The sequence below is a fragment of the Ranitomeya variabilis genome, chromosome 1 (genome assembly GCF_051348905.1).
Source record: "Ranitomeya variabilis isolate aRanVar5 chromosome 1, aRanVar5.hap1, whole genome shotgun sequence".
NCBI lineage: Eukaryota > Metazoa > Chordata > Amphibia > Anura > Dendrobatidae > Ranitomeya > Ranitomeya variabilis.
In genome coordinates this window covers 503,808,827-503,827,314 of record NC_135232.1, presented here as the reverse complement: position 1 = coordinate 503,827,314, position 18,488 = coordinate 503,808,827, and the positions used below count along the sequence as shown (strand labels likewise).

General features: G+C 42.1%; 2 protein-coding genes across 2 annotated transcripts in view; one reads left to right on the top strand and one right to left on the bottom strand.

Annotated features, from left to right (window-relative positions):
• Positions 1-1,990: 1,990 nt before the first annotated feature.
• BORCS8 (BLOC-1 related complex subunit 8) lies at positions 1,991-12,833 on the bottom strand. The gene is made up of 4 exons (XM_077252547.1): positions 12,700-12,833; positions 10,950-11,062; positions 8,494-8,558; positions 1,991-4,012 (listed from the first exon to the last, which is right to left on the bottom strand). Exons 1-4 carry the CDS (start codon positions 12,734-12,736, stop codon positions 3,901-3,903), a joined length of 327 nt encoding a protein of 108 aa, XP_077108662.1. The 5' UTR covers positions 12,737-12,833; the 3' UTR covers positions 1,991-3,900.
• A 53-nt stretch (positions 12,834-12,886) lies between these two features.
• RFXANK (regulatory factor X associated ankyrin containing protein) overlaps positions 12,887-18,488 on the top strand; it is a 44,569-nt gene continuing 38,967 nt past the window's right edge. The window contains exons 1-2 of the mRNA XM_077252535.1: positions 12,887-13,166; positions 17,380-17,493. Of these exons, the coding sequence (XP_077108650.1) occupies positions 17,382-17,493 (112 nt within the window). The 5' untranslated portion in view covers positions 12,887-13,166; positions 17,380-17,381. The remainder of the gene's footprint in view (positions 13,167-17,379; positions 17,494-18,488) is intronic.

Below are 18,488 nucleotides of genomic sequence, written 5' to 3'. Positions count from 1 at the left end.
CCGCAAAGTCGTTTCAAACTTGGATATGTCAACACACAAAAATAAAAAAAAGAAAATTACTACTACATTTTTAAACCTCCTGAAATGCTAACAAAATAAAACAACATTTTACAAATGGTGCTGATGTAAGGCAGACATCAGGGAAATGTTATTTATTCATGCTTTTCTGTGGTATGACTATCTGGATTAAAGGGATAACCAAAGTTTGAAAATTGCACATTTGTCAAATTTTTGATACTTAGTGCCCTGACTGGAGGTCCGTGGGCGTTGGTCAGCTGCTGCCCTCATACTTCCATCAGAACTGCCCCCCCTGAGATTTGCGAGAGCAGTAGTATATATTCAGAATGCAAACTTAGTGATTCTTTGAGGGTATATTTCCACGTGGCGTATTTGCTGTGGATTGGACGCTGTGTACAGATGTTACAGCATAGTTGAGGGGATTTTATGAAATGCCATCTCCACTATGTGTATAAAGACGCAAACGGCAGACCTGGATATACGCACATGCGGCTCGTCTTTATAGACTGCAGCATGTCTATCTTGAGGAGACGTGCAGTGTCCCATAAGATAAATAGCAGCGTTCTATGTATAAGATGCGATGATTCCGCACGTGTTCAATGAACACGTGCGGAATCACAGCGCGTACAAAAGCCGGCATAAGGGTACAGTTAAGTGCATGCATTTGTGAAAATTTCTTTGTTTGATTGCGACAATACTGTATTGACGCTTCGATTTGTGAGTCACTATCAACATTGTCACAGGGTGAGTAGATATGCAGGCCTTATTATAAATAAAGCTCCATCACTACCACTTTACCAACCGAGTGTGCAGTGAACTTTTCATTTCAGAATTGTGAGAGCTGCAGTCAATTAGGAGGAAAGTATGTTATTTATATTATGCGGTGCTCTTAAGCAATTAAAAAGGGGCCGTCCACTACCAGGACAAGCTCTTCTCAAATCGGAATGTTTGCCCCTGGGAAAATTAAAGAAAAAAAAAAAAAAAAATATAATATATATATATATATAAATATATATAATTTAAAAAAAAATTAATACTCGCCTTCCGTATCGGCACTCTTGTTCCGGGTTCAAATAAACAACCTCATGTGGGCACCGGGAACCCAGAATGCCGACACCCCACCAACACAAGAGGTGAGTGAGAATAAGTGATTTTTTTTCTCATGGGGGTAAATATTCAGATTGAGAAGGAGTGGTTCTTGTAGTGGACAACTCCTTTAAGAAAGGATTTTCCCAGTAGAAGATAACCCCTTTAGGGCTCATTTCCATTGGCGAGGAAAACGGATGAGTGCAATCCGATGATAAAAAAAAAGTCGCAGCATGCTGCGATTTGCTGCGAGTCTCGGACGAGACTCGCCAATGCAAGTCAATGGGTGCGAGAAAAAAAACGTACGGAATACGGCCCATCCGTATTCTGTCCGTTTTTTACAGATACATCACCATTCTGTGGCCTAGAACACTGTCCATGATCCTGTAAATGACTGTCTAAAAATAGTTGCAGAGAAAAAAAAACGGATTGCATACGGATGTAAAACGGATGGTGCGATTAAAAATCGCATTGCACTCGCATGACAATCACATACTCTACATCCCTTTTTTCGGTCCAGATTACGGACCGATTTGTCTCTCGCCAGTGGAAATGAGCCCTTAACCATCATTAAATACTGCAGTGATCTGCTGCTTACTTAGTCACAATATATATTTCTATGTTAATGGCGGACTCCACTACTGTTATTTTTTTTAGTGTAATGTATAAATAGTGAGTTTGAATGAGCTGTAGTACTTGTATGTATATATGAATATTTGTGTTTCACAGAAAGCAACTGTGACTGAACAGCCATACAGGAAACACAATAGCAAGCTGCCAGAAGAAATAAGATTCATTTAAGGCTTCTTTTCTACACTATTGGATTTTCTTTTGCATTATTCAGTCTTACTTTTGTAAATAAAAATAAATATATTTCATTCGCAGGCAAGTTTTAAAAATAAAAATTGATTTTATTTGAGTTGGTTCCACAAATTGCTTTACAGCTGACAAGGAGATAAACAAAAACAAGAGAAAACAAAGACACAAACTTATCACCAACAGGCCATTTAAATAAGCATATAATTACTTTAATGACACTGTACTTTCAAATAACATTTGATAGAACGTTAAAAATTTGCTGTTTGCAACCCGTCCCCCCCCTCCCCAGAAAAGACAAACAAAACCAACTCGCTGTCCTACTTCGCTTCTTACAGTTCTTTTCAGCATTTCGGGTAGTAGATGTCAGCATTTTAGAGGGGCATTTAATAGGAGGATCAAAAATAAAGAAACCATAATATTTGGATGTAATGTATCATGTTATTTGAAAGTATAGTGCCCATTTAATGTAAATAGGTGAAGTATCTAAATGACTAGCAATTAAATGCTTATTGGCGGGAAATAATCATTCACGTAAATGTAAAAATAACCACTGAGCATTATGAAATTACAGTATGTCCACATGATTGCAGTCTTTAAAAAAAATATATATATATAAAATAAAAAAAAATAAAATCAGATATGCAACATTAAAGGGGTTGTGCTGTCTTCTGATAAATCTGAATCCTTACAGCGTGCATACCACAAGCAGTCAGGATTCTCTATTATTACTGGCAAGAGCATCACATGACCTTTGCATACTTCTGACTTACATTTCAACCTGAAGGCCAGGCACGTCTAGTTGGAATGTGTCTGGTAGTACGCAAATTGCATACTTGTGGTCATGAGACAACACACTCACCAACAATACCAGAGAATCCGGACTGCGCATGATGCGCACACTGTAGAGATCTAGACGTCAATGGATTTACAAGAAATGATGTATACTATACCAGTAGGTGTAAATGTGCACTGTTAGTCTATTAGGCTGCCTACAGTATTCATATTGGCAATTGCTAATATGAACATCTTATTTTGTACAGGGTTATACAGCAAGTAACTAGCACTATATCATTTACTAAGGGGATCACAGAAGAATTAAAAATTATACTAAAAGTCTTTAAAAGTGGATTTCTCTAATATAAAGCTTCTTTTTAACTGCATTGATCAGCACAGAGTTGTAACGTTACATCCAGCCATCAAATAAATCACCACCCATGTTAGAATCCAGCAGGCCAAGTTCACATAATTAGTGAAAGTGCTCGGATAAGGTCTTAGTCGAGCATCCTCGTGTGCTAATCGAGTGTCTTCGGTGTGCTCCAAAAATATGTTAGAGTCCCCTCGGCTGCATGTCTCACAGTTGTTTGTTATGCAAACCCTGCAAGTGTTGCAGCCCTTGAACAGCCATGGAACATGCAGGTGTGGTGACTCAAACATATTATTCGAGCTCGCCAAAGTAATTCGGTTAGCACCCAAGCATGCTTGGATAACATCTTATCCCAGCATGTTCGCTCATCACCAATAATTAAGTTTATGATGTATTTTCTTTCCCTCCCCCCAAACAAGGACTGGACCAAAAAAAAAAAAAAAAGTTCTTCCAGTAAGAAACTCACTCCTGGCTTTGACCCTCACCTAAACGCCCAGGCAGAGGTTTCAAGCAAGCACTATCTCCTACAATGTATTCTTTACTCTAGGACCAATTGAAGATGCCCAAGTGTTACTCATAACCGCTCTTCATATTGTTTAATATTCTCAACATATGTAGTAACAGAATAAAAAAAAAAATCCATATACAACACAAATTGGTGCACAGTTCATCACCTTGTTTTGGAATTATTACACCATCATAAATTAGTATGACCCTTCATATAGTGACAAGTCTATGGCACATGCATACTGGAGCATAATCAGAGAGCATGGAATCCTTCTGGAGCCCTCTGATGCGGAGCAGGCAGACATGACTTTGGCAGTGCCAATTGGCTACCTACGGCTCTGGACCGTATTCATTTGATGCTTGAGATTGATAGCTTGCTTCAGGAGGCCGTCAATACTCTTGAAGTGCACACTGCTGAACGTCATACTTCTAACCGCACTGATGGAGGAAAGAATATAACATTTTACACATTCACATTTTTGCTGTTCTGCCAACTCAAAAACACAGAGAAACATGCAAAAAAAAAAAAAAAAAAAAATATACAGGGAATGACATGCAAACAGTGCGCTGAATAGGACGTTACACACTGTTACCAAAACCTATTTATGGGCTCTAAGGGAAACTGCATCCTGCAATCAGGCCAGCTTCAGAGCAACACTTGTAAGTGCTATAGCAAAGAGCTTGTAAACGCTGCTCTGCTTGCCCTAGGGACCTAAGCAATGAGAAATAAACTAGAAAAAAAAAAAAAAAAAAAAAAAAAATCTAGTTCTATAAAACGGACCTGATAGTTAATAAGTGAATTGCAGATTTGCTTGCTTTTCTAGGCCCTGTGCAATTTTACACATTTATGAAAATGCAAAGAACCATTAAAACTCTTAACCCCGAGCCTGTTTTCACCTTACTGAAAAGGCGAAGTTTTTACAATTCTGACCAGTGTCACTTTATGTGGCAATAACTCTGGAATGCTTCAATGAATCTCAGATATTGAAAATGATTTGTCACACTGTTTAGGTTAGTGGTAAAATTTAGGGCAAACTTATTTATATACTCGGGAGAGGAGTCGGTGCCTATTTTGGTAGAGTCGGTATAAGATGGACTGACTCCGACAATATATAATAAATTGGGTACAGTAGTACAACGCAGTATGTGCTGAATATTTTTTCATAAGAATATGGGAAAGTTATGAAATGTTCTATAAAGGTCTATTCTTTTCCTGATCTAAGGATCTCTGCTTTTAGTGGAGATTGATCTGTGCTGCACTTTATGTACATGCTCAGTAGTGAAGGGCCTCCTCTACAGATCTGAGGGGAGAGGCACTGGGAAGGAATACCTGCACTCATCTCACAGCTGCTAGAGTGAACAAGTATTTATTTTATGTTCTATCTCAATAGCTTGATTATTGTATCTTAATGGTGAGGCAAAGCCCGAGGTTATCGTTTTACTACAGTAAATTGATCACTTAAACATGAGGCATGTATGAGGGAGTCCAAGTTAGGAAAATTGAGGAGTCAGAGGTTTGGCTTACAGACTCCACAGTTCGGACCACAAGTGACTACATTTTGGAAACTACACCCCTCAAGGAACTTCTCTAGAGGTGTTGAGAGCTCCTTCAACACAGATGCTTCACAGAATTTTATAACATTGAGCCATGAAAATGAACCATACAATTTGTTGTGCATTTACTCTCGAGTACGCAGATGCCCTGCTGTTTGGTCATATGGCAATGCTTGTTAGAGAAGGAGCGCCAACTGAATTCTGGAGTGCAATTTTGGCTGGAATAGATTGCAGAAGCCATGTCACATTTGAAGAGCCCCTGACATGCCAAAAGAACAGAAACCCCTATAAGTGACCCCATTTTGGAAATCACACCTCTTGAGGAATTTATCTAAAGGTGTAGTGAACATTTTAACCCTCAGGCGAGTCACATAACTCTAACATTGGGATGCATCAATGGAAAGTTACCATTTTTCCCTTAAAATGTTTTGGCCCCTAGTTTTCAATATGGATAAATAGGAGAAAATTAACAGTGCAATTCCTCCTGAAAACGCCTATACCTCATATGTGGTCAAAAACTAATTTTGGAGGCACAGCTCAAAGCTCAGAAGGGAAGGAGCCACATATGTTGCAGATTTTACCTTTCTGGTGTGCGGGTGCCATGTCACACTAGCAAAGACCCTGGAGGTGCAAGAACAGTAGAATCCCCCCCACATAAGTGACTTCATTTTACAGACTCCACCCTTAGATGAATTGAGAGGTGTAGTGATCATATTGACAAGACAGGTGTGTAACCGAATTTTATACAATTGGGCAGTGAAGGTTTCACATTTTAAAAATTGTACCAAAATTAGTCCCACAATTTCTGCTGAATGTAGAAATACCCCATATGTGGCTGCACAGTACTGCTTAGCCACACAGCGAGACTCGGGAGGGACGGAGCGCTATTTGACTCTTGGGAGAGCATATTATCATAGAATAGTTTGTGGACCATATACACAGGCCTTAAGCGCCAGAAGAGCAGAATCCCCCCCCTTCCCAGTGACCCCATTTTGGAATTTACACCACTCTGGGAATTTATCTGCAGTTGTAGTAATGATTTTGTCTCCATGGGTGTTTGCCAGGAACAATCAGCAGTGAATGTTGAAGAGTGAAAACTTAAGTCTGCCGTTGTAATGCCCAGGGCTGTGGAGTTGGATTCATGGAGTCTGTGTCCATTTTGGTGAAGTCGGAAAGACTCAGACTCCTAAAATACATAATAAATTGGGTAGTGGTTCAATGTAGTATGTGCTATAATTGTTTTTCATAAGAACTTGGGAAAGTTATCACAGGTTTACCATGACAGAGGAGCAAGGAAATAGCAGCACCCGATTTCTCCTACTCCTGCACGGATTAGAAGCACCTTCATATTAAACGGTGCAAGTTTCTTTTACCAGTGCAGGGGTTAATCTGCTCACTTGAGAGCTCCTGGAAGCTTTCCTATATTAAGGCTCAGCTGTGCACTGTTAGCCACTCCCATCTGGTATATGATCTGGACCCTGGCAAGTACCCATTGTCAGAGATAGCATGGCTGGAGGTTGTTGGCTGTTAATGCAGAAGGAGTTTGGTGGATTTATCTGACTGTTGCGCGCACGTATGTGTTAATTCCCCTTCTCCTACCTTGGTCACCTGTTTGTGTGAGTATATTTGTATGATTACCATTTTTCTTTATCCCTGTTTGTATTACCTTATTAGTCTGGTTGGTGTATTATGGTACACTGCTGCTCCCCTCTTCCCTGAGTGGGGCAGGAAGGGTGTAGACTGAGGGTAAATTCAGGAACTAAGGAAAGGTATGTGGATCCGGCGTCTTCACCATCAGAAATAAACGGGCGAAGAGCCTGATATAGGACGCCCCTTGAGTTAGTAACAGGGAAAGAGCCCCTGGTCCAGGGATACCAGATGGAGTTGTGACAGTTATGAAATGTCCTACAAATGTCTGTTCCACTCATGATCCAAAGAAGAATCTAGGCTGTTAGTTGAGATGTGCTGCTGTTTATGTACATGCTCAATATAGTGACAGTGCTGTAGAGTCAGGGAAATTGAGTTGTCGGAGGTTTGGCTTACCAACACAACCCTGGTAGTGTCTACATTTGTAGTGCCCAGCTTGTGCTTCTCTGGAGACATGGACCCCATAAATCAGTGGGCTCTCACCACAACGGAAATGCCAAACATGGATGTTAAATGTGGTTCAAGCACACTGTGGGACTCAGAAGAGAGGGGGCATTTGAATTTGGAAACATAGAATTTGACGGAATTCTTTTTGGGAGTGAGAATCCATAGTGCCTGAGTGGAGACTTGCTTTGTTTGTGGATTGAGTTGAAGGTCTTGTAGGGAACTTTTTAGATCACATTTATCTTGTGATCTACACTGAGCACTTACAATGGGGCTTCCATCTAAATATCCAAATAGCGTGATAAAGATGAAGCCCCCCCTCCCGAGAGATCCACTCACTATAATGAGGCAGCGAAGTTACTCTGTACTCCATCTGGCCTCTGTTCAGCAGTGTCCGTTTCAGATGTGCATAAAACTGTCAGACCACTATTTTATGCACACAAACGAAAGAAAAAACAAACAAAAAAAAAACCCCTAGATCATAGGCCAGACAGCATTCAGTGTCTCCATCTGCCATACTGGAGGGACTCTTCCGCGGGAAGGGGGGGGGGGGGGGAAACCCTGCTTCGGTGTGAGCTCTCAGAGCAGAGCTCAGGATAGATGTCAGCGGAGCCTTACTGCTATCTTTGGGAAGCAGAATGAACAAGTCAACAGCAGGTGAATAATTTGTTTATTTTTTTTACGCCGTTCCTTGTGTGGTATAAGTGATTATTAGATGACTTTGTTCTTCAGCTTGGTGCGACCACAGATTCATATCTTTTTTTGGCTGTCCTCACACTAAACCGCTTTTTGTTCCAAAACAGTCTTTGCAGCACCATATCTTGAGAGCTATAATTTTTCTTTATTTCGGCTGACAGTCATGTGCGGCTTGTTATTTGCAGGATGACTTGACATTTTTATTGGTACCATATTTGAGCACATTACATTTTTTGATCGCTTTCTGTTCTGATTTTAGGGAGGCCGAATAAACAAAACAGATTCAGAGGGGCATAAACAGGCTGTAAAGAATAGACCAAGCGGCACATGCTCCTTGCCTAAGTAATCAACCACTGACTGTAGAATGACCAGTAATCTTGGCAACAGGCTGCACTCTGGGATAACACATCCCTTCATTCTTGTGAGCAGAGAAGAAGTTTTTACTAAAATATAATGCAACGTTGGTTGATTTTACAAGTACTTTGCAATTTTACCCATTTAAGAACTTGAAACAACTCCAGTAATAAGAAAAAAACAAAACACAACAACTGAAAAAGCTGCAAAAAAAAAAAACATACCTGCATGCGTATTCCACAGTATAGATAGATCCTTGACTTTGCTCTTCCCAATTCTGCATATCTGCCTACAACATCAAGAATATTTAGTACATACTAACTGACTAGCTGCGTGCATGTTGCCTCACTTATAATCTGCAACCAAAGTAGAATTTATGTGAATAGGGTTTATCAAATTCTATGCAGAAAAAGGAAGAAAATGGACACTGATGTCATGAGGGAGATATGCATTAAGTTCTGCTGCAAAATACCTAAGTACACATCTTACAGCGGATTTCAGGCATAGTTATTAGTATGACACATTCCTGATATAAATCAATCCTAAAAATCGTCGGCACAACAACATTCCATAAACATGATTTTGATGTCCATTATATTTTAATTTGTATTGAATCATATAAACCTTATAGTTATTTTGTTATCACGATGCAGATAAAACTTGAAGGCCCCAACGTTGAGACATTTCTGTGATTGAGAAATAAAGCACCAGACTTCACATTGTGTGTGCCAAACTTTTTTTTTTTGGATCGATTTATACTTTTCTTCTGCACATTCTTTAAAAAAAAATTGGATATAACAGCTAGCTGCATTTTAAAGAATAAAAAAAAAAGCCGCACCACTCCAACTTTCCGTATACTTAAAAGAAATAAAGGACAAAGGTTTTTTTAACTATACGGAAAGTTGGAGTGGTGCAGCTTTTTTTTTTTTTTTCTCCTTTGGATCTTTGCACATGTGTCTCCAAGCAAGCACACCCACTACCGTGGATTCACCGGGCAAGGTGACGCTGACTCAGAAATTACCTTCTCCACCAGTGAGTATAAACGTTTTTTAGTGCCATTCTGTTTTTTTTTTTTCACTTTATATCCAATTTTTTGTATACGTTCCTATTATAGGCATTCAACAGAGAACTGATCAGTTCAGTGGCATTTCATATACAGTGTATTACAGTCCCTTAAAAAGGGATTACGTGCCGGATTGCATAAAAATGTTATGGCAGTTTTCCAGAAGCTACCATATCATTCTGATCTGTGAAAGATTATTTAACAGGTAGTTGCGCAAATATAATTTTTGGAACCTTTAACCCCTTAGTGAACACCAATACGTCTTTTTACTGACCTGCAATATAAAAGACTAGCAACCCCTGACGGGAGACAATCCAGCAGCTGTTGGCTGCACACTATAGCTGACAACTTGCTGCATCAGCCACGATCCGTGTTGGTACTGACTATAGCAATTTAACCCCTTAATGCTGCTGTCAATAATGACTACAGCATCTAGGTGGTTAAAAGTGTGGGGCTCTCTTTATTGCTACATTGTTAAATCTCCTAAAATGATAACAAAATAAAACATTTCACAAAGTGTTGATGTAAAGCAGACATGAGGGAAATGTTAGTTTATTACCGTATATACTCTAGTATAAGCTGAGATTTTCAGCCCATTTTTTTTTTAGGCTGAAAGAGCCCCTCTCGGCTTATACTCGAGTCATTGTCCCAGGGGGACGGTGGGGGAGCGGCAGGAGCCGGTGGCTGTCACATCATATTCGCCCCCTCCTGGCGCGGTCTCTGCATGTCCCTGCTTCTCAGATGGTCGCCAGCAGCTCTTCCTGTGTTCAGCAGTCATGTGGTACCGCTCATTAAAGTAATGAATATGGACGAGCCTCCACTCATGTAGGCGTGGAGTGCATATTCATTACTTTAATGAGCGGTACCACGTGACTGCTGAACACAGGAAGAGCTGCAGGCGACCATCTGAGAAGCAGGGACGTGCGGAGACCACGACGGGAGGGCATGAGTATTATGGGGGATGGGGGGGTTGTGGAATTTTTTGTAAAATTTGACATTATTATAGACGAATGGAAAGCATGTTGACCTAAATTTACCATTATGATAAAGCACAATATGTCATGAAAAAAAAAAAAAAACACCTCAAAAATCAATGGGATATGTTGAAGCATTCCACAGTTATTGCCACGTCACCAGATTTAAAAAATATGGCTCAGTCACTAATGGTTTAAAGTGAATCTTGCAGCTGATACACACATACTGCCCTGGATCAGGCAGTATTAGACACTAACTGTATAATCTCAGCCAGTAAACTGTAGAAGTTGCCAGTGACCAACTCGTGCTGGAGACTAGTTAAACATGCAGGTCCCTGGTGACTTCTCCCTGTCTGCTGGCCTGGATTGACAGGTCTCTCCTCAAGTGACGGATAGTCTCCAGCATGGCTAGAGCCCCGATGGCTTTGATATTAGGTCTTCCTCTGAAATGCTGCAGTGCTTCAGGCTGAAACATACCTCGCTGAGATTGTACAGCCAGTGCATCATACATGCTGCTGGTGGATTGGGCAGCACATATCAGCTGTCAGGTTCCCTTTAACTGGAATTCTGCTAATGTTGTATAACGCACGGCCAGAGGCACATTGACATACATGATTTTATTCTACTGAAGAAGCTTACCCACCTTGTGCTGAGCCAACTCCGGAAGAGACCTGCGGACATGTTCTTGAAGCCTATATAAAGCAACAGAAGGCTCATTGGCGAGGACGTACATGCTCTCTGTAAACTTGTCCGTTACTGAAAGAAAACAGATTGTTAAACAAGCTCTGTCAAACAATAGTGTCCCATAATATTTTCTAAATGTGAATGTAAAGTAGTGCAAGTGAATTAAATACTCGCCTACTGCTAACAACCCCAGTTTACAGCACACGATTGCCATCCAACTTCGCTAGGAACACACAAATTTCTACCATGTGGAGCATTAGCTGCTATCCTTGTCTATGAGACTCAGAACGCAGCTCCGCAAATTGAGAAAGCATCTCATGGTTCACTCAGAAACCCCTGTGGGCAGCTTGAAACTGGGGCAGATGGGATTTTAATACACTTACACACAACATTACATACATATTTAGAAACAATTAGAGAATCCAAATGCAATAAAATTCCATAAAAGGTATAATGTGTGTTCTAGGACTTTATACACCTGGGTATGCAAACATGTATAACTACTGTCTGGTCAATGTGTAGGAAGGACTGAAAGTGAAGAAATTATCACTCAAAGATGTCACAGAAACAGACAAGCATGCTTGCTTGTCTATTTCTAAGGCCTCATTCAGAGGTCTGTGCTGCACATACAAGTTGTATTAATTTTTTTCATCGTAAGAAGATAGGAGGCCCCGGACCGCGACGCCCATCAGACCGGACCGCCCTTGGGTGAGTATAATCTAACTTGTTTTTCTCATCTTTCAGGTTACATAAGGGGCTTATCTACAGCATTACAGAATGCTGTAGATAAGCCCCTGATGGCGGTGGCCTTAGCTGATAGGCCTAAAATGGGGTGACAGATTCCCTTTAATTGATGATGGATTAACGAGGGAAAAGCCCATGCCGCTCATTATACAGCTTTTGAGAAAATTGTCCAATTACTTCTGATCTCTTTAAAAAGGGACAGCTACACATTACTCGAATTAGGATATGAACACCCTCAAAGTAAACCTGAGAGTCTGCACATGAGCCCATATTGATTAAATAACTGTATCTTGAATGTGTTTTGGTAAACAGCTAATATACCAACTCTGTCACTGTCCAAATATTTATGAAAATCACACCTGTTCTCCATTTGTTATAACCTCCCCCCTGATTAGACAAAAAAAACTATTTACACTTATAAAACATTAGTATATGATGTATTCTGTATGGTAGAAGCTGTTCATAAAGAAACACACCTACTCCTAACAAAGCTCTCCCCCCTCAAAAAAAAAAAAAAAAAAAACAGTTCAAAAAGACCAATACAGCGCCAACCAAGGAAGAGGAAAAATAATTGTGGGTATCGGAAGATTGCGACCCAAGTTTTATTACGGGTGTTCATTGGTAAACGCAGCGACATGTAAACACCCCAGACACAGGCTTGGCAGGCGGTGGGCATGCGGAGCTGCAGCAGACATGTCAATTATAATGGACAGTGAATGGCACAGTTGCCTATTTTTTCACCTTGCCAGCGAACTGTATGGTAAAACAAATTGTCTCATTTAAAAAGCATTTTCTATGGCGGCAGAAGATAATGAGAAAAAGGGGAGGAAAAAAAACCAATGGTCGCTAAGCAACTCATTACCATGCACCAGGAAGCACAGGCAACACTAAGGCGTGGGAGGGGCGCCAGACACACGGGGCCGGCCGGCAGCCCACACCGGCTTCCACAGCTCTCCGCCACTTACCTTTCTTCACCCGTATCTGCATCTCCTGCTCCTCCATAACCAGCTCCTGGAGGGACAGCTCCGGTCCGTCACCAACAGCCGTCCGGGCACAGCACGGGCTGAGAGGTTCCGCCTGTATGAAAGCAGCCACGCGTACTCACTAGTCTCCGCGACAGTGGCACTACAAATCCCAGCAGTTCAGTGCACCTACAGCATCAGGAGTCAGACACAGGACGACTAAGTATACGCTACAGGACCGAGCATGTGACTGCCCTCTGGCGAATCACAGCACAGACCTTACTCTCGACCAATCAGGAGAAACACGGTGCTGTCCAATCGGAAACCGCCTCACATCAACCCACTAGGAAGTGCGCGCTGCTTGTCTGCGAGGTAGCTGGCTCGTTTAACTCTTGCCATGCCGCACGACAGGAGGGAGCTGTGCCTTTAAGAAACCGGACAAGACGAATGCTGGCCATTTCTTTACCCCGGTGGGTGGTGTGGATTACCGCAGCTTGTTGGGGGGTTCATGAATATTGTAATGTGCATGGACTGGAATGGGGCACTCCAGTGCATTGTTATGTGGGTGAATCCATACTATTGTCCTCTGTTATCAGCCATGCTGGCGTTGTGAGAAGGATGGCTGTTACCTTAATTCGGGGGAAGAGCAGAACGTGTTCTGCTGCAGTGATTCCTACTATAGTGCCATAGCTCATCTGTGGCCCTTGGTGCCTGGGCCCCTGACGCGTAGCTTAGCAGGCATGCTTGTGACTCCTGTGCTCCATGCTACTAGGAAGACCTCTGATGGTGGTGGTGGGATGTGAGCGCCACCACTGCTACAGAACATAGTGCTAGGTACTGCACCTGTTCTGCCCCGGGGGGGGGGGCAGTGTTATTGGTACAGTTATACAGGGTCTTCAACAAAATGGCGCCAGATATCGCGATATGCGCACATGCCGGCCATAGGGATAATGACAACGGCCCACATGTACCCACTGCTATGCTGATGTTGTAGTAGAATTCATCAATAAAATGGTGCCACTCATTTCAGTGATGAATATGCGGCTCCACCCCTATCGGAGGTGGAGCCACATATTCATCACTGAAATGAGCGGCACCGCGTGACCGCTCATACAGGACAAGCTGCTGGCGCTGAGAGGAATCATCGCGGGAGCTGGGTGAGTATTTTAATGCCAGCGGGTGGGCGCATAGGGGGTGGGAGGCGGCAGGTGACAAGGATCTTTATTTTAAACACAAAAATAATTAAAAAAAACATTGATTTTTCATTCCTTCTCTCCAGTGAACACTGCTGGAGAGAAGGAATGAATGGCGGCTTCAGCACCAGACACTGGGGGGACAGCGCTTACTGTAGCTCTGTCTCCTGCACGGTCCGTGTGGTACTCAGTCGGCACACGGACAGCATCCGTGTGCGGTACGTGTTTACACGGACCCATTGACTTTAATGGGTTCGTGCGCTCCCACGAACACTGACATGTCTCCGTGTTTTTCAAACGGACACACGGTCCGTGAAAACACGCTGACATTTGCAGAGACACATTGATTTTAATGTGTATACGTGAGTCATTGTCTCCGGTACGTGAGAAAACTGTCACCACACGTATTGGAGCCACTGACGTGTGAAACCGGCCTAAGGACACTATGGACAGAAGCAACAACTGTTGGCAACAATTCTTAGAAAGTGGAAACACAAGATGACGGTCAATCTTCCTTGTTCTGGGGCTCCATGCAAGATATCGCCTTGTGGGGTAAGGCTGATTCTGAGAAAGGTCAGGAATCAGCCCAGAACTGCATGGGAGGACCTGATCAATGACCTGAAGAGAGCTGGGACCACAGTGTCAAACATTACCATTAGTAATACACTATGCTATCATGGATTAAAATCCTGCAGGGCTAGCAAGGTCCCCCTGCTCACCCCAGTAAATGTCCAGGCCAATTTGAAGCTTTCACAGTGACCATTTGGAAAATCCAGAGGAGACATGGGAAAAGGTCATGTGGTCAGATGAGACCAAAATAGAACTTTTTGGTTTCGACTGTACTCACCATGTTTGGAGGAAGAAGAATGACGAGTTCAACCCCAAGAACACCGTCCCAACTGTCAAGCATGGTGGGGGAAACATCTTACTTTGAGGGTTCTTTTCTGCAAATGGGATAGGATGAGTGCACCATATTGAAGGGAGAATGGATAGGGTTACATATCACAAGATTTTGGCCAACAACCTTCTTTCCTCAGTACGAGCAATGAAGATGGGTTGTGGCTGGGTCTTCCAGCATGACAATAACGTGACACACAGACAGGGCAACTAAGGAGTGGCTCTGTTAGAAACATTTCAGGTCCTAGAGTGGCCTAGCCAGTCTCTAGACCTGAACCCAATAGAAAATCTTTGGAGGGAGCTGAAACTCAATGTTGCCCAGCAAGAGCCCCAAAACCTGGAAGATCTGGAGAAGATCTGCAAGGAGGAGTGGGCCAAAATTCCTGCTGCAGTGAGTGCAAACTTGGTCAAGAACTACAAGAAACATCTGACCTCTGTAATTACAAATAAAGGTTTCTGTACCAAATATTAAGGTCTGGTTTTCTATTGTATCAAATACTTATTTCATGCAATACAATGCAAATTAATTATGCAAAAATCATACAATGTGATTTTCTATTTTTTTATTTTATTATTATTTTTAGATTCTTTCTCTCACAGTTAGTGTACATACTATAAAAATTACAGACCTCTCCATTCTTTGTAGACGAGAAAACTTGAAAAATCGGCAGTGTATCAAATACTTATTTTCCCCACTGTATAAGGAATGTAAGATCTCCTGTATAATAATAATTTCATATAGAAGTGCTTCTCACAAAATTAGAATATCAACAAAAAGTTAATTTATTTCAGTTCTTCAATACAAAAAGTGAAACTTGTATATTATATAGAGTAATTACAGAGTGATCTATTTCAGGTGTTTATTACTGTTAATGTTGATGATTATGGCCTACAGCCAATGAAAACCGAAAAGTCATTATCTCAGAAAATTAGAATACTTTTATAACACCAGCTTGAAAAATGATTTTAAAATCTGAAATGTCTGCATTATTGGGTCTGATGTCTCTCATCTTCCACTTGACAATACCCCATCTATGTGGTTAAGGTCAGGCAGGTTTGCTGGCCATCCAAGCAGTTATACTGTTGTTTTTAAACCTGATATTGGTACTTTTGGCAGTGTGGACAGGTGCCAAGTCCTCCTGGAGAATGCAGAAGTATGCGGAAGTAGGCGTGGCTTAATGGAGGACTTACGCAGCCCGCCGCAAACCCCCGAACACTAATGTGAACCTGGCCTTAATGTGCTTCTTTTTGAGCCACTCCTTTGTTGCCTTGGCAGTATGTTTTGGGTCATTGTCTTGCTGGAAGACCCAGCCACGACCCATTTTTAACGTCCTGGTAGAGGGAAGGAGGTTGTCACTCAGGATTTTACGGTGCATGGCTCCATCCATTCTCCCATGGATGTGAAGTAGTCTTGTGCCCTTAGCAAGAAACACCCCCAAAACACAATGTTTCCACCTCCATGCTTGACAGTGGGGATGGTGTTCTTTGGGTCATAGGTAGCATTTCTCTTCCTCCAAACACGGCAAGTTGAGTTAGTGACAGAGACCTCAATTTTTGTCTCATCTGATCACAGCACTTCTCCCGATCACTCCCAGAATCATCCAGATGTTCATTGGCAAACGAGATGGGCCTGCACATGTGCCTTATTGAGCGGGGGGCCTTGTGGGCGCTGCAGGATTTTAAACCTTTACAGCGTAATGTGTTACCAGTGGTTTTCTTGGTGACTGTGGTCCCAGCTGCCTTGACATCATTAACAAGTTCCCCCTGTGTAGTTTTAGGCTGATGTCTCACCTTCCTCATGATCAAGGATACCCCACAAGGTGAGATTTTGCACCCATAGTTGTCTTCTCACCCAGCGTCTTACTTATGGTTTTGTAGCCCATTCCTGCTTTGTGCAGGTCTATGATCTTGTCCCTGACATCCTTATAAAGCTCTTTGGTCTTGCCCATGTTGTAGAGGTTAGAATCTGACTAATTGAGTCTGTGGACAGGAGTCTTTTATAAAGATGACTATGTAAGAGAGCCGTCTTTAATGCAGGTAACGAGTAGATTAGGAGCGTCTAACTGGTCTGTAGGAGCCAGAACTCTTAATGGTTGATAGGGGATCAAATAATTATTTCTCGCTGCAAAATGCAAATAAATTTATATAATTTATACAATGCGATTTTCTGGATTTTATTTTTGATATTCTATTTCTCAATGTTAAAATTATGCTACCCTTAAAATTATAGACTGTTCATGTCTTTGTCAGTGGACAAACTTACAAAATCAGCAAGGGATCAAATAATTGTTTCCTTCACTGTACATCAGGAGTCACCACAGGAACATGTCAATACAGTTTACACAGGGTGGTGTTTCCTGATGAAGGAGTCTTGAGCTCTGAAACACGTAGAATAATAAAGCCACATGTACTAATAATTCTGGAATTCTAGTGATTCAGCAGCGCAGAAATTTACCACAATTATCCCAATTTGTATATAAATAAGGAATTGAAATCCCCTGCATAATAATATTCTACAGTAATCTATAAGGAATGTAAGATCCCCTGTATAATAATCTAATCTGAAAGGAATGTATAATCTCTTCTTTTCCAGCAATGGCAGATCCTGCATCCTGCCCGACTATTGATGAGAGCATAGTCATCCTAAATTTTTATCCTGACACCCAGAATGGCTCCGACACAGAGGAAGAGGCCACCCAGCTAAACGGTAACAAATATATGCAAATATAACAGGCGGTATTGACCCATATCAAAAATTACGATTAACTAATGCATGACCAAAAGCCAACAAATAATGCTAGGGTTTCCAGGATTAGGAATAAGGGTCTACTTTATTTCTAGAATTTGTGTCATGCCTTGGCATGGGTCAAGTAATACAGCTCAGCTGCATTCAATTCTGGGCACTGAACTGCAATACCAGACCCAACAGATGGAGAATTATACCGTGTGCTGTCTGTGATTAACATTGTAATGTATAGGAGAAGCTTTGTCATTTATTTATTTTTTTAATAAAAGAAAAATCACTCATGAAACACTGATGGTAAAAACTGACACTCGGATCGCAAACCTTGAAGAAATTATGTATGCTTTATGCATTCCAGAAGAATCGCTGATGATAGCATTAGCCGTTAGTATGGGTATACGATGTTACACAAAGACTTTAACCCCTTAATCCCATTGGACGTACTATCCCGTCAAGGTGACCTGGGACTTAATTCCCAGTGACGGGATAGAACGTCCAGCGTGATCAGCTGCGCTCACGGGGGGAGCGCGGCCGATCGCGGCCGGATGTCAGCTGACTATCCGGCACTATGTGCCAGGAGCGGTCACAGACCGCCCCCGGCACATTAACCCCCGACACACTACGATCAAACATGATCGCAGCGTACCAGGGGCATAGGGAAGCATAGCGCCGGGAGGGGGCTCCCTGCGTGCTTCCCTGAGACCCTCGGAGCAACACGATGTGATCGTGTTGCTCCGAGGGTCCCTTACCTCCTCCCTGCAGGCCCCGGATCGAAAATGGCCGCAGGGCTGCATCCGGGTCCTGCAGGGAGGTGGCTTACCAAGCGCCTGCTCAGGTGATATAAATGAGGTATCGCTGTAATCGTACTGACCCGAAGAATAAAACTGCTTTATCCATTTTACCAAACGCGGAAAAGTATAAACGCCCCCCCCCCCCCCCCAAAGAAATTTATGAATAGC